The sequence below is a fragment of the Gymnoscopelus braueri genome (genome assembly GCF_963280865.1).
Source record: "Gymnoscopelus braueri genome assembly, chromosome: 2".
NCBI lineage: Eukaryota > Metazoa > Chordata > Actinopteri > Myctophiformes > Myctophidae > Gymnoscopelus > Gymnoscopelus braueri.
The window spans coordinates 12,917,720-12,934,560 of record NC_137604.1 but is presented as its reverse complement, the minus strand read 5'-3'; the positions used below and the strand labels follow the sequence as shown (position 1 = coordinate 12,934,560).

At 42.1% G+C, this 16,841-nt stretch overlaps 1 protein-coding gene across 1 annotated transcript in view; it reads left to right on the top strand.

Moving 5' to 3' along the window:
- Positions 1 to 5,496: 5,496 nt before the first annotated feature.
- The window catches only part of LOC308094223 (multidrug and toxin extrusion protein 1-like), a gene marked incomplete at its 3' end in the record, with an annotated part of 38,931 nt that continues 27,586 nt past the window's right edge, over positions 5,497 to 16,841 (top strand). The window contains exons 1-6 of the mRNA XM_080440743.1: positions 5,497 to 5,550; positions 6,784 to 6,885; positions 8,530 to 8,598; positions 9,129 to 9,277; positions 12,577 to 12,619; positions 12,715 to 12,759. Coding sequence (XP_080296869.1) covers positions 5,518 to 5,550; positions 6,784 to 6,885; positions 8,530 to 8,598; positions 9,129 to 9,277; positions 12,577 to 12,619; positions 12,715 to 12,759 — 441 coding nt within the window. The 5' untranslated portion in view covers positions 5,497 to 5,517. The remainder of the gene's footprint in view (positions 5,551 to 6,783; positions 6,886 to 8,529; positions 8,599 to 9,128; positions 9,278 to 12,576; positions 12,620 to 12,714; positions 12,760 to 16,841) is intronic.

Here is a 16,841-nt window from a genome sequence, read left to right as displayed (position 1 = left end):
GCGACGCGTTGTGAGCTTGTAGATCTGCTATTTTGAGAGATTTGGTGTTGACAGAAAAAAGCGTCCAAGAAATGTAGGTCCATTTTTATTGAGAATAGAGTGTTTAAGTAGGCTACATAATAATAAAAGTATAACTTTAATCATCAGTTGACAAAACATGAGTTACAAAGTGCTGAACAGCAGTTAATGTTTATGTTTTATTTGACCTTACTTATATATTTTATGCAATTGGAGCATAAAATATATAAGTAAGGTAAAATAAAACATACACGTTTTTCACTTATATATCTCACACCTCAATCAGAGAGCCGTCCCCTTTTGAAACCCCAATTTTTCTATTCAGCCCCCCGCCCACAGGAGTAGCCCAATTCTCTCCCAACTTGCTACAAAAATCGCTCATGCAAAACTATATAATCTCCTACATTTCATTTTCCACCTTCACATGTGTCTCCTTCTCTAATAATCAAAAAGTGCTATATATTTCATCTCGCAATTTACTTCCGGATGGTTCGTTTCACCAAACTGAGAACCTTTTGGCCCGTTGCCACATCCATCAAACGGGAAAGAAACAAGCGCTGCCGTGGTCTATGCAAACGAGCCCAAATGCGCGCCCAAATAAGACCAAAATCGCTTATACAAAAGGCAGACCTGGCAACGCAGGCTACGCCAATCATATGACAGAGATCCACAAGCTATGGGCCACAGCCGCTATGTGCCATACACCGTATCTTAGCAACAACGAAAGCGCTCACTCTCATTGGTCGTGTCATCCTGAGGCCAGTTTCCACACAGCAGCATCGCAGAGAGCTTGCTGTCGCCATCACAGCCAGACGTAGCAACAACAGGGCTCTGTGATAGTTGTGCGCGCTGAGCTGGTCACCCTCATTTCTCTAATAAATCGCCCTGTCATTCATATTGTCAACACTTTGACGTCACTGCAGCCTGCTACTAATGTAACCAATGTTTAGGTCCACTACTGTGATAGCGTTCGTTGTATTTGAATGATTACTGCCTATGGGTGCTTAACATGAGCCCTTAGCATGCGGCTAACGCTAACACACATTCAACGTTAGCATGTAGCTTACGCTAATGTGGTTGTCATGGCGGAAGTGGCTGTGCAATCACTTTGTCAACAATGAACGTTAGTGTGCTGAATGTTAATATTCCTGCTCAGTTAGTCCATTGTAGATGGTGCGCCCACATAAGCCCTAAATCGCTTATACGACAAACACACTTGCCAACCCTCATCGTACACAGCATTAGCTGCTAACGTGGCCTGCTACTTGGATTCTGTTGCTGCTGGTTGTTAATGCAGCCTGCTAATAGTCTCTAAAGCATGTATGTCAATGTTTATGTCCATTACTGTGTTGCCGTTAGTTGGGTTAAATGCCTATTAGCCAAGAGCTGCCTATAATGAGCCGTTAGCGTGTAGCTAAGCTAATGAACGAGTAGCGTTAGCATGCGGCTAATGCTAACGCTGTTGTCGTGCCTCAAACGGCTATGTTACACATCTTACCAACAACCTGTATGAACGTTAGTCTGGTAAATGTCATCAATGCTACCTAATTAGCCAGTTGAAGAGTTTCATTTTAGTGTATTTTGTGGGTTTTTGTCACACAATGTAACGTATTGGCAGCGACGCGTTGCTGCACCATTCAGAGGGCGTCATGGGAAATGTAGTAATTTCTGCTAATTTCGGTTCTACTGTGTTAAGCTTGTGTTACATTACTGCTGCCTAAGGCCCCTGCATGGTACCAAATGAGGTGGTCACCCTAGCACCGTTTGTGACCACCAAAACGAGCCTTAGGTGGGACCCACCTAGGCAATTCTATGTGGGGCCGAGGTGGGTCTTAACTGCGATGCCCATGCGGGCTATAAGTAGCTTCTACCCAGGGGTGAGCTCTAGGGGGTGCTCAGGGGGTCGGCGACCCCTTAGCTCTGACACTATGGGGGCTGGGGGCTCACGCATGCTCCACATGCACGCACCGTCAGCGGCGGTCTTTAACACATTACATTACATTACATTACAGTCATTTAGCAGACGCTTTTATCCAAAGCGACTTACAATAAGTGTATTCAACATAGGTAGGGAACGAAAACTACTAATCACCAGAAGTCTTTAGTGCATTTTCTGCAAAAACAAGCAACCAAGAGTATACCTAGCGCTAAGGTAAAAGTGCAATATATCAGCTACCTATTTCCTTAAACAGATGAGACAAAATAGCTAAGTCAAATGAGCATGAGCTAAAACAATTAAGTATATCGACTAAACAAGCTCCAATAAACAATACAACAATAGAAAACAAGCGTTCGTACAACTAGTTAACAACAAGTAGGTCAGGCAGAGAGGAAGGGTAGTGTTTCCTGAAGAGGTGGGTTTTCAACCTGCGGCGAAATATGGGCAGTGACTCTGCTGTCCTAACATCAGTGGGACACCTTAAAGTTTAAACAATAGCCTCTCAAGGTTCGCGCCGTCAGTGGCGAGCCGTTCTCAATAGCCTCTACCTGGCTGCTTTGCATAACATTAGGCTACTCGAGAAAAGCCATGGACTTGAATTGAATGTGTTACATTCCTCTCACAATGAGAGACAACAGTCTCTGCACTGCAGAGTGTGAAGGGGATCGCTTAGCAGAGGACCCAGTTCTCTGAGACAACACATAGACAAGTTGTCTGATTGTTTTAACTACTTATGTGTGGGTGAGTCTATGTAAAGGGATTTTATACAAAACTAAAAGGAAAATAAAATAATTAATTAATTGAAACAAAAATAAAAACAACAAATTAACAATGCAACAAAATAATAAGGAATATAATTACATTAATAATCACATGTTGAATACAGTATTTCAACTAGCACTGAGCTGAGTGGCTATGTGCACATGCCCACGCGCACACGCGTGCACGTGCGCGCGCCATGACGTCATAAAATAGAGCCCCCATAGCTCAAAAATCCACAGCTCACCACTGCTTCTACCTGGCCCTTAGGAGGCGGGTCCTAACTGGGTTTGCCCATGCAGGCTTTAAGTGGGTTCTACCTGGGCCCTAGGTGTACCCTAACCAACCAGAGTGCAGTGGCCATCGCTCCAAATGTTGTGACGTCAGGGCTCTCAATACTGCACATTGGTGGAGGAGGAGGGGCCGCAGGGCGACCGCACACATCGCTGAACCAATGGTAGCCCACAAATGTTTCCTCTGGAGATTTAAAATCCGCCCCTCTATGTCACATATCAGACGCGCTACAGGGTCTTCACTGACCGAGCTACGGCCCCACTGGCCCTCATGACGCTACGCCACTTATATGCGCTGCCAAGTGGCCGCGGACGCTACGTGGGCGCGGGCGCTAGGCGCTGCGCGGGGCCGAGCGCAATTGGTTTTATGCAATTGGAGCATAAAATATATAAGTAAGGTAAAATAAAACATACACGTTTTTTTTTAAGCATAAGGGAATAACATAGTTAACAAGTAAGTTAATTCTGACAAGCAATAAAGAAAACACATTTAAACAAACTAAAAGGAGACCAAAAGAACTTTGATCTCGTTGCCCACATCAACAAACAAACAAATACAGACATACACGTAATATGTGAATTACATCAATAATTATGAATGACAGATTCATATGGTAGAAGAGTGCAATTTATGACAATAAAGCACAGAGATGTATCGTTTTTTGTAGCCCACGTTTGTGTGTGAAACTGTGGAATTAATAAAAGGAAACTCATTTATTTTGGATAGTAATTTAATGTATTATTCTGCTATTCTTTATTATGCTCATTATAATATTATATTATATCTTATCTCCATATAATTGGTCCGCTAATGCTCATTATAATATTATTGCGAACGCGGGAGGAGGCGCGGCGAAGCCGCGCCTCCGACCAAGTGGAGCTTACTATGTAACCCTGCTTGGGTTGTGTCTCTGTCTGTCTGTCTGGCTCTCTGTGTGCACTGCCTGTGTGCAGCTCCTCTGAGATAAGTAAATGTCCAATTTAGACGTACCATACATCAAATGAAAGGTCTTTGAAAACTGAACACACCTGTCAAGGTTGCGTTTAAGCCCGCCCCTTCCCCCGGAAGCCACGCCCCGGAGAAGGCTCCTAAAAACTCCCCATTGAAACCCCATGTTAAATGAAAAGTGCCCGAATCGCTCCCAAACTTTTTCTACCCCCCCTAAGTGGGGGTCTACGAACAAATACATCGGGCTCGGATTTTGGCTCCGCCCCCCGGAAGTGGGTGAAACAGGCACTTCAAACACTTTGTTGAATTGTTCAAAAACATTCCAAGTTTTTTTTTGGTGAATTTGTATTTTTCTAAGATGCTCCTTTTAACGCAGATTATTTTTTAAAAAAAACAAAAAAAATTAATTGGTGACTTTTTTTTAAATATTTTTTTTCATTCTTTTTTTTCTTTTTTTGCGTTCGCTTACCGCGTTCGCGCGTCTTACTTGTATTATATCTTATCTTCATATAACTGGTCCTCATAATGCCCATTATAATGTATTTTGGATAGTAATTTAATGTATTATTTTGCTATTCTTTATTGTGCTCACATAAGCTATTCAGAAGGGATAAACTAAACAGTGCAAAGTATTCAGGCCATTCACCACAAATAAATAAGGACGTTTACATTTATTGAAATAGAGTGCATGTGTTGTGTGTGTTGTGCTGGAACGTCTGCCTTGCGTTTCCCCTGCAAGAAAACTACAAGAGACAACCCCGCCCAGTGGAGAGAACACAGGAAGTATCTGTCCTATTGGTTGGTACCTATCACTTCCGGGTGATCGTTTACCAGAGCGGAACCCGGATATGCTTTTCCGGACGCAAATCGGGGCGGTCTTTCCGTTTTTTCCTATATCATGGGAGTGAATGGGACTTCCGACTTCCGAGCGTCAAGTTGGCGCTAGCTGGCGCTCATGTGTGGATGCACCCTGTCCAGCCTACTGGAACTTCCTGCAGCCCTGCACTTCCTGTACTTCCAGGAAGTTAGGCACTTTTTGGCAGTAATTCTCACCCAGCCGGTCCAATGTTTGCTGAGGGAGCGTGCTGGTTGGCCAAGCCTCTCACTGAAACAACAAAGTGGGCAGGCAGCTTGACTTAATAAAACAGATTTCAACATAAACAGTTTCCAGCCTCACTGACACGTGATTTGGGAAGGTACGGTACCGGTTTGGCAAACCCTGCCCCCTCGGAGACCGGCTGGAATCTGACTTGCTGGAATCTGGATTCCCGGGGGCGGGGTTTGCCAACCAGTCTCGTACCTTCCCAAATCAGGCCTCACTGACAACCTCTGAAGGGGCTCATTCATTGATAGTGAATTGAACTATTCTGTCAAGTAGTACAAGATACCATTCCCATTCCACTATGGACGACCCTACAACAAAAACTGCCAATGGAGTAAATGGACAGACCAAAATTGAACAAACAGATGTTATTAATCATAAGAATAATTCCCATGTATGCTGTGGTCCATGCCTTAAATGCACCAAGGCCTGGATACCCGTGGACTACAAGAATGAGATGATTCAACTTTTAAAGCTAGCAGGACCAGTGGTAAGAATTACTTTGGATGCATCATGTACTGGAAGATAATATAGTACGCTCGCTAGAGTAATTAGGGTTGAAAAACGAATTAAGATTGTATTTTATTATTAGTAATACATTTATAATCCGACTCTATTTTATCGATCATCTATCATCGTAGTGAAACCCGAATTGACCTGCTCACCTGGCTGCTATGTGTGTAGCTATATCAATGTGTCATACTGTATTAAGCACATTGAAAGCAATTTATACTCTCAATTTACTCTGTAGCCTATTAATATACCCTCCGCCTGTGTCACTCGGTTTACAGCCAATTAGGATCCTAATAAACAATTGTGCCACTTCAGTACAACCATGTCCTGCATTTGTAGGGAATCTACTGTTCATACAACAGTATCTCAGCAATGTGGATTTGTTAGATAAAGCACACCACCAATTGCCAATGTATTTGCGGTGTCTGTCTGGCTGGCTGGCTGACTGGCTGTCACAGTGATAACTCGGACAGTTTTTATCCGATTTGTATCAAACTTGGCAGATGACTGTAACACGGCGTGTGACGTACTGGTGGGTATTATCTCTGGGTGATTTTATAGTTGTGTTTATGAGGCCTATATTAAACATTTTAAAGACTCCTAAGCCATGGAGCATCCAGTGTTGCCTAGTGTTTCTCAATGTTGCCAAGTTTTAAGACTATATCCTTAACTGGACTGAATAGACAAGAGAACATGGTTAAAAATAACCAGTCATTTTAGCTAATCATATATATTCTGTCATAACTCTGGCATAAACTTCCACCCAGTAGTACTGGGTGGAAGAGGACATTTTGTGTCTGACTGAGATATTCATGTTTAAAGCAGCTACTAAAAGCATTTTTTTTTCTGTTTTAACAGCAGAGCCCTACACCAGCCATAACTCTTTGATCTAGAGAAGTTCACAAACATAAAAGAACCATAACCTTACAGTAGCCTATGCTCATTACACACCAAATGATGCTTGGAACTATTATATTGTCATTGTATATAAACGTTCTCTGTGGTGCACAGAACTGAATTGATTGATGATGCAATATCTACAGCATTTGGACAATAGAAAGAAATTATATTTTCTGTGTATAATCAACCATGCTACCATGCATTGTGATACTTTACAGCTTTGATAAGATAATTTTAAAAAAATGAGATGATAAGATAAGGAAGGATAACACGGTTTAAAAATATCATTGAGTTTCCTTTTGTATTTCAGGTCATCTCACAGTTGATGATGTTTCTGGTGGGTTTTGTCAGCATGGCATTTTGTGGACACCTGGGCAAGACCGAACTTGCAGGAGTGGCAATGGCAATCGCTGTAAGAAAACTCAGTATACAGTCTAATAACATCTGTTCCTGTAGAGACCTCTCATTATGGAATGTTTGGAGGGTGGTGACCACTGTTTACAAGATACACCGATCAGCACCATATTTCTGAGTTGTCTGTAGGGGAAAAAATACACAAATTGATTCAGATAGATGTTTTTATTTACAAAGATGCATGTAGTTTGAGCGTGTGATTCGGGGTGGAAACTTACCATATTTTGAACATACTGTATAGGTGATGAGCTAATCTTTCCTTCTGTTGTCAGCCCTCCTACATGGTGACAGGTCCTTCTCCAAGTGTTGCAGACATACTGTAAATCCTCTTATAGTAACCCGTAGTGGGTACCGGGCTTTTATTGAAAGTAGTAGTGTATAAGAGAGAGGCCTATATTTCCATTTTTCAAACAGATCAGAATGAAAAAAATCAACATTTTGTGTCAGTTTGAACCCAGTAAAATGTACTGGGTTAACGTATTGAAACCAAGTACTGTATGAAATAAACAGTGCAAGAGGCTTGTTTTCATAGACCTGGTTGCTGATTGTCTCGCAGAATCTGGCAACACTGCCAGTGGCAAACAGGTCATGTGACAGGTCTAAGCCAATGGGGAGCCACACTAGCAGTGTTGCTTATTTCTCTCGCAGAATCTGGCAACACTGCGTTTGCCCCAACTGCCACTCAGTGCACTAACATAGCTCGCGTCGCCAGGCTCTCTCCCCACCCGGCCCCCGCCCTCTTGCCTTCAACCACACGCAAAAAGGCCGTTCGCATCTCGGCTATATAGATGGGTTTCCTGTTTGTAAACATGAGAGGATGATGCGCGCGCAGTGGAGGGACGAGCCTGTAGAGGGCGCTATTACCCGCGGCAGCTCTGGCCATTGTACATTCATAAAAGAAATGGTCTTCACCGGGTTTAATGAAAGTAGATTAAATTATGCAGTTTGTAATATCTTCTTTACTCAATAAAAATGATTTGTCTGAAGTTGGATCTGTTTGTATTTAATAGCAGCATTATGCCTATTATGCCTATAATAGCAGCATTATGCCTATCTAAATCCCGAACAAAACAACAGAGTGAAGGGCGCTTCTGGTTCGTTCTACCCCAAGCATGCGCAGATTGCGCACTCTGCTCTGTGATGACGTCGCGCGGAAACCCATCTATTGGAGGCATCAGTGAACGGAGCTGCGCAGCTCGTCTGCAGAAGTAACTAAGTACATTTACTAAAGTAGGCTACTTTACTTAAATGTTGTCCTATATATTACTCTGTGTCACGGTGATTTGAACCGACGGCAGGTAGTAGCCATAGAGGCGAGAGACGTGTCTAGCGCCCTCTTAAGACTTTAAAAAAAAGTAGGGAAAAAAAAGGCTTGTAATTCAGGCACGGCTTGTAATGGAAGGGAGGCTTTTAATTGCTTTTTTGAACGGCGCCCCCGGTCATTAATAGAGAGGCTTTTAATTGAATAGAGGTTACTATTAGAGGATTTATGGTAGTCTAACTACATTCTGGTTAAAACACATATTTGCCACATTCTTAGTGCAATCTTTCATTGTTGGGCTTCTGAGGAAATAAATAATTGAAATTATTCATTAATTGTGCCTGGACCGGATTTAAATTTCTACCCAAATGTTCAATCTAGGTGATTAACGTCACTGGTATATCCATTGGCTCCGGTTTGGCATTGGCCTTTGATACTCTAATATCTCAGGTAATAAAATATACTTCTTGTATTTGTTTTCACACTCACTTTAATATCACACTCATTAACCGCTTTCAACCTGCTATCCCTGTTTTGAGAATGCAAAACATTTAAAACTTGTTCACATATAGAAGAGCTATAAGCTCAACGTGTTGCAACATGTAACTATTACGGTAGTCATAAAAGTATATAGACTTAAGTGGTTAAGAATGTGTGAATAACATTATGCACTTTTTTCTTCAGTAGACAATGTGTAGATAGAAGCAACAATAGAAAGAGGACAAAAATAGCTATTCTGCATAATGTCATTACTCCATCCATATTTCCATCTGAGAGTTTTTGTGTATCATGACGTTTTGGATCAATAAAACTTCCTCTCTCGAGGTGAGATGACAAAGTTCTTTGAGGAATCGACTTGCTTCAGCTTAGCTGATGGAAGCATGCCCACAGTAATTCACGTTATCTTGTGTGATTTGAAAAAGTTCTACAAATCCGTTGACACGTGTCATGACCGACTGTACTGTGTTTCTTCCATGCAGACGTATGGGAGTGGTAACCTGAAGCGTGTAGGAGTGATTCTCCAAAGAGGGGTCCTCATTCTGCTGCTAGCCTGTTTCCCCTGCTGGGCGCTCCTCCTGAACACCCAGCCCATACTGCTGGCAGCCAGACAGAGCTCTGAGGTCGCCCGGTCAGCCCTACACACGCACGCACACACACACACACACACACACACACACACACACACACACACACACACACACACACACACACACACACACACACACACACACACACACACACACACACACACACACACACACACACAGATGTTCACATACATCACACTACAGCAGTGGTTCCCAGACTGGGGGGGTTTCCAAATTATTTTGGGGGGTCCGCAGATGATTAGCTTAATGTGCAACATTGTTTTCTCAATCACCAGTAAACACACCAACATACAGTATAAGTGTATACAGGGTATCTGCATATTTCTAAAGTTACAATTGATCGACTTTTAAGACCCTTTTTAAAAAAGAAATGGCCAAATTGTCAAATATTACGTAACAAAGAAGCAAACGTTGTGAAAATAGCTGATCTACAAGCTCACAACGCCTCGCAGTACGAGGCGTTATGAGCTTATAGGCTATTTTCACAATATTTATCTGTCAAATGTATCTGAGTCAAAGTAATGCCTACAATTCCAAGTGCTTGTCAGGGTGTGGGGTCCCCAGTTCAAATATGATTATTTTGGGGGGGTCGCGGCCTGAAATGGCTAATAAGCCTCACCATTACACAGCCATTCTGTGAATAGTAGAGGGAGACTGTTTCTCTGCTCTGTGCTTTGATTCCCTTGTACCAGAATGAAACCCAGCCATGAATTCTACCACCCAGAGCAACTGTGTTTCGGGGACCGGGGTTGACTTTTGACATGGCTGCTTGACTTGACATGGTTCAGCACAATGAGCTCACTCACAGTGCCAGTTCAGGGCGCAGTGGCACTGATTGGTTAGCTGCCATGTAACCCTATAGGGTTGATACAGCAGTGCATTTGCAGAGATCCTTATCCCCCTCTCTGACCTTGTATCTCCCCAACACCCAGAGCACATAAAGACTGGGTATGTGATTTGATTAGATGTCATAAAATAAAGTAAGATGATAATATATAGAATAAGAATACATCTGGGATTATTTGGTTACATGTCAGCATTACACTGGACCAGGGGTCATTAACATGTCCGTCCACGGACAAACGTGTCCGTGGCAAGACATGACTATGTCCGTGTGCTAATTTTTTATCTATATATTATTATTTTTTTCAAAATATAGTCTATATTTTTTTCATTATAACGTAAAAACATATTAAAATGTGTTTGAATAACTTCGGCGACTCGTAAAGTAACATGCTCATTAATATGTTGCAGGAGATTTGTAGTGTTGCACATTATACCTGTAAACACAATTGCATGAGGTGAAGACAACAAGAAAGCTAGAAAAAATGATTGCTAATAGTTGCCTCAATTCTGCGAAAATTGCAAAATGTCCTTTCAATCCATTGTTGGAGAAACACCTTTTTTCCCCTCTTTTTTTAAGACAACAGATTCATGGAGTGCATGTGGTGTGGTCAGACAATGAAATAATTACAGTCAACGGCATGTGAGGGACCACAGTGAAAAAATGGTGCAGGAAAAGAGCAAAAACAGAAGGCATGTCATCTGTTCAGAAGGAGCTATTTGCTACCAAGCTGGCAAAGGAGGGCAGACATGGACAAGTAAAGCTGGTTGTCGATAGTTGAGTGACAGTGTTTCAAAGTGCCCAATAATGACAATAACAACTAAAATAACACTGCACAATCATAATCCATGGTACCCCTCCATCCACAGCCTATAGGTCCTCCTCCAACCTAAAAGTAAGCTCACCTCTGATCAAAGTTAGATGCTTTCGAATTAAACTATTGTGACACTGCATTCAATAAATATCCTGGCATGCCCTTCATTAATCACTCATCATCTAGGCCCACATATCTTTTTTGTCTCTCAAGTTTCCTTGTTCCAGTGTTCCATTGGCATTTTATCCTTGACGTTTCCGTGAGAAGCATTTAACATTTAATTATTATGTCTAGTAAATCAAAACAAATCAAGTGTAGCTTGTAGGGTGTGTCTTTTTTCCATCGTTACATTTGCATTCCTTGGACTTTCTCATCAACAGAGAATACCTGATCACCTTAATGGAATCCACAACAATTGAAGCTACCTTGCCAAGCCAAACAAATGGTTTAGCTGGTAGAACTTGATCTCTATCTGTTCTCAAGACAAGTAACACTGTCCTTTGAAAAGACAGCAATCTCTATAATAGCCATATCCTATAATACAATCGTCATATCTGCCCATGCGCGGACGTTGTGTGTTAGGTCGCAGTTAGGTCGCAGCTAGGTTGCAACTGCACATGCGTGGGCAGCTTCATGAAAAAACACAGAGCTAATCATAGCCGCTTGCAGCTTCTCCCTTCCTGCGCGGGAGCGTGTTACCCCTTGCACCGTGTGTGTGTGTGTGTGTGTGTGTGTGTGTGTGTGTGTGTGTGTGTGTGTGTGTGTGTGTGTGTGTGTGTGTGTGTGTGTGTGTGTGTGTGTAATATGTCATGTAGGCCTACATCCCACACAAAACATTAAAACACGCCAGTGTCTCAACGCAGCCGCTAACAACAACACCGAGTCGGCATCTGGGTTGCCACGTTGGGGGGTCAGACAAGCAGACAGGTCAGTGCGCCAGAAACAAGCAACCACCTTCATGAAAAAACAACAACAGCTGAAGTGGTCCGCGATGTTTCACGGGGCTCTGCGATGTTTTGCGGGGGTCCCAAGACTCCCAGGGGGTCTGCGGACCCCCAGGGGTCCTCCATGTATTTTTTTTTGGGGGGGGGGAATTTTTATCCCACGATTTTGGAACCCCAAAATAAGCGAGCCCTAGAGCCCTGTGCGCGGCTAGGGGGCCGGGCACACGTAGGGCCTCTAGTGATGTATAATACGCACCCACTCACCATTGCAGCTAAGTGGCCCTTTTGCCATGGAAACACTGTCTGTATTGATGAGACTCACTATTTTGGGTGGTTAAGTGGCTCAGTAGTTAATGCAGACATACTATTGTTTTAAAATGTGCAGCACATTGCAATTGACCCTATGACAGATTAGGAGTCCATTATAATACATTTAGGGCCAGGCCGATATGTTTTAGGTAAAATGATCATTTTGCATGTCCGTGGCAAAAATAAAATGTTGATGAAAATGTCCATCACGAGCTGCCATGGTGATGACTCCTGCACTGGACAGATTACCACACAACACTGCAAGTTGTTGATACTTTCATACAATTTTTGCCAAATAAATGGCATAGATGTAGTCCAGAAGTTACATGTCCTACTGTATGTAGTGAAGCCACGATTGCATGTCCTTGCTGTCATTACAACTTACCTTTATGTCCGTTTGCCATAAAGACTTGCCCAGCTGTATGTGATGATCTTCATGCCAGCTCTGCCAGTGAGTCGAGTTCACTCCCAGTATACTCATTTCTAATACCTAATGTTTTGTTTATGCCCATTCAACTCTGCTATTTTTGTGGCTTTCTTTCACAGGCTGCCTTCATGTACCAGCTGCAGGGGCGATATCTTCAAAATCAGGTGCGGTCTATGACGCCACAGATTCTAGATAGCATGTTATTTAGACAGATACTAGGTCCATTGTTTACTTGGTATCCTATAGTTCAATATACAGATTATAATTTTTATATTGTTTAGACTGATGCGAGGTTATTGGTTTACCTGTGGTCCAAGTTTACTGAGGCACTACACTGTCTCTGTGCATTTGATGTTTTACCTTGCTTATTGTAAGTAGCTCTGGTTAAGAATGTCTGCAAAATGCCTAAATTGTAAATTGACATATTATTGATAGTAATTAATGTTAATTAATGATTCATTATATCTGTATTCGCACAGATCTCTGCTTTCTTAAAAAAGAAAAGTTATACAGTATGTTGGCTTGGAATGGATGTTATTGTCTCCGCCAGGCCAAAAAGCTTGGCGAGAGAGTATGTTTTGCACGTCCGTCCGTCCGTCCGTCCGTCCGTCCGTCCGTGTGTGTGTCCGTGTGTGTGTCCTTCTGTCTGTGGACAGCTAATCTCCGACACCGTTGGCCCGGTCGCTGTGAAACTGTGCACACACACACTCCCTGGATGCCAAAGCCGAACCTCTGCCCTGCATTTTTCACATCTGCCATTTAGAGCTCCACCAGGAGGCTGACTTTTGTAAAACACATTTTTCATGTGATCAAGACGGATGTGTCCGACATTTCATATTCCGGGTACACCCCCGCATTCCTAAACCCCCCCACTTATACACACCCCCATTCCGAAAACCCCCCCCCCCCACTCCTACACCCCCCCACTCCGAATTTTTTTTTCGGAATGGGGGGGTGTAGGAGTGGGGGGGTTTTGAAAATTTGAAATAAACCCTGCCATTCCGAAAAATAGATATAAAAAAAATATATATATATAATTTTTTTTTTTTTTTTTTTTTTTTTGTGGGGCTCCCCCAAGTTTGGGAGCCCGGCAAAAAATAAAGTTTTTTTTTTTTTTTTTTTCAATAGAAAAAAAAAACGAGGAGGGAGTATTAATATATTAAAGTATTCTGGCGCAGCTGTTCACCTCCCCCCACCTGCGTGCCCCCCCCCCCCCCCACCGGGACCCCCCCAGGACCCCCCCCCCAGGCCCAAGGTGTCACTCATAATAATTTTATATTTTGCGCTTTGACACAGAGCGGTTGAGATTTCATTAAGCCAGATCTTTGTCAATTTTACTTGAATTCTTATCATTTTAATGTTTATATGATCTGTAAAATGTAGATTTTCATTTGGTAGCAGTCATGCATTTATTGTAATTTATTATAATTTATTTCTTATTTTCTGTCATTTATTTCCACGCACGTAACATTATCTATCTGTCTGTCTGTCTGTCTGTCTGTCTGTCTGTCTGTCTGTCTGTCTGTCTGTCTGTCTGTCTGTCTGTCTGTCTGTCTAGTCTGTCTAGTCTGTCTGTCTGTCTGTCTGTCTGTCTGTCTGTCTGTCTATCTATCTATCGCGCTACAGAGCTCGTAGATTGGCTATTTTTTGGTGTCTGTCTGTCTGTCTGTCTGTCTGTCTGTCTGTCTGTCTGTCTGTCTGTCTGTCTGTCTGTCTGTCTGTGTGTGTGCGTGTCTGTCTGTGTGTGTGTGTGCGTGTGCGCACAGACAGACAGACACACATCTTTCCTCTACAAATGAGACTAACAAGTAAGTCGAATCCCATGCTATGAGCTTGTAGATCTGCTGTTTTTGAAAGCATCAGAATCACGTGCGCGAGGAGGGAGCGCGCACGCGCGCAATATTAAAGTCTTCTGGCGCAGCTGTTCATCAGACCAAGACCACAACGTCATTTGTTATTACCATTCAGGTTCAGTCCATTAATATTGTATTCAGAATAATAAAAAAAATATTATTATCATGCTATTATCATTATTAATGCGCGCACGTTGATTGACGGGTCAGTAATCACGTAGGCCTACTCTCAGAGACGCTCACATGCTCAGGTTCCTCAGATGTTTTCTCGTTAATTAACCCACATCTCGTCACATCTCACATGAAGTAATATACGCATCAGTGGTGGAAAAAGTACTCAAATGTTTTACTTAAGTAAAACCTTTGAGTACTTTCTCCACCACTGTCCACTTCAGCCAGTTATGAAAGTAACTAACTACACTTTAGTCCTAGTAGTTAGGCTACTTTGCAGTTGCAGATGTCAACTATTAGCCATATTAACCACTCCAGACATATTTTATAGGCTTGAAAATAGCCGATCTACAAGCTCACAACTTGACAGACAGACAGACGTCTACCACCGATCTACCACAGCCTGGGTGTCTGTCTGTCTGTCTGTCTCAAAAGTCAGCGGCCATAATGCACAAACAAACACACGCAGTTAACCCTGACGTTACTTAAAACCGTCACTTTTGCCCATATATCTATCTATATATCTATCTATCTCTATCTATCGAGTTCATCTCGGAATTAAATGATTATATTATTATCTATAATATTATAATTATTATTAATCAGTACTGATAAATGTGCCACGTTTCTCTGAACCAACTAAGATCTAAATATCAATCTAGCAGCTAGGGGATACATTAATTCACGTTAATTTAGTCACTCTACCCAAATACGCTCTCTCTCTCTCTCTCTCTTTCTCTCTCTCTCTGTACAGACACATGCTCGCTCTACCCCAGTGCGCTCTCTCTCTCTGTAGAGACACACGCTCGCTCTACCCCAGTGCGCTCTCTCTCTCTGTAGAGACACACGCTCGCTCTACCCCAGTGCGCTCTCTCTCTCTGTAGAGACACATGCTCGCTCTACCCCAGTGCGCTCTCTCTCTCTGTAGAGACACATGCTCGCTCTACCCCAGTGCGCTCTCTCTCTCTGTAGAGACACATGCTCGCTCTACCCCAGTGCGCTCTCTCTCTCTGTAGAGACACATGCTCTCTCTCTCTCTCTCTCTCTCTCTTTCTCTCTCTCTCTCTCTCTCTCTCTCTCTCTCTCTCTCTCTACTGGCCTTTTTTACTGACACACACAAACACACTGACAAATATAATAATAATAATAATAACAGTAATAATAGCATAATAGTAGTAGTAATAATAATAACTTAATACTACTACTACTACTACTACTACTAATAATAATAATAATAATAACAGTAATAATAGCATAATAGTAGTAGTAATAATAACTTAATACTACTACTACTAATAATAATAATAATAATAATAATAATAATGACACTATGTTTTTTATTATTCTGAACACAACATTTATGGACTGAACAGAATGAGCTGAAAATATACTTTTATTCAAATAATTATTAACCCACCTCATACATGCATGCAAGTGTAGCAGGGCGGTATGAATAATTATATAATATAGCCAACACCTGGGGAGTAGCACCCCAGGAAATATTTATAATGTAAACCAACCACCTGAACATATATTACTCCTCACACAAGTTCGTTGTACAATTATAAAAAGGCAGAAAAGTAAAAAGTACAAAAAGCTTTATTGTAATAATGGTAACAGGGTAATCTCATCAATAATAAAAGTAACAAAACATTTAATAAGAAAAAAACAATCGGGCAATGCACTTAATAAAATCTATTTGCCTATAGGGCCAGTGCTGCAAGTTATAATAGAATGCCGTCTGTAGGCCTACAATCTCATGAAAATAAACCAAACCAAAGAAACAACACTAAATAAACAATAACAAAATAAGCAATAACACTAAAACAAAATAAACAGGGAGGCTGGCTGTGAGCCTGAGAGTGTGGACCAATGCGTCAGAAAAGAATACGTTCACCCATATAAGGGCATAAGCTCAGCTGGAGGGGAACCTCAGAATGGATTATCAGTGTGAGAGGGTTCTTAATGCGTGGGTTATTGGAAACCCGCAAAGCAGCAGTGGAGTATCACGGTGCCCGAAAGGACAAACGGCCGTGTCATTCTACCATTTACAGTATAATACTAATATTCATTAAGACGGGTGACAGGAGCAGAGAGAGACAGTCACGTACCGCGGTGCAGCAAAGGCGTAAGCCACAATGGACTGCCTGCAGCGGCGAACACCGGTAGGAGACAAACTGTAATAATAAAGGGCCATGGTTATTATAGTGCCTGAAATTAAC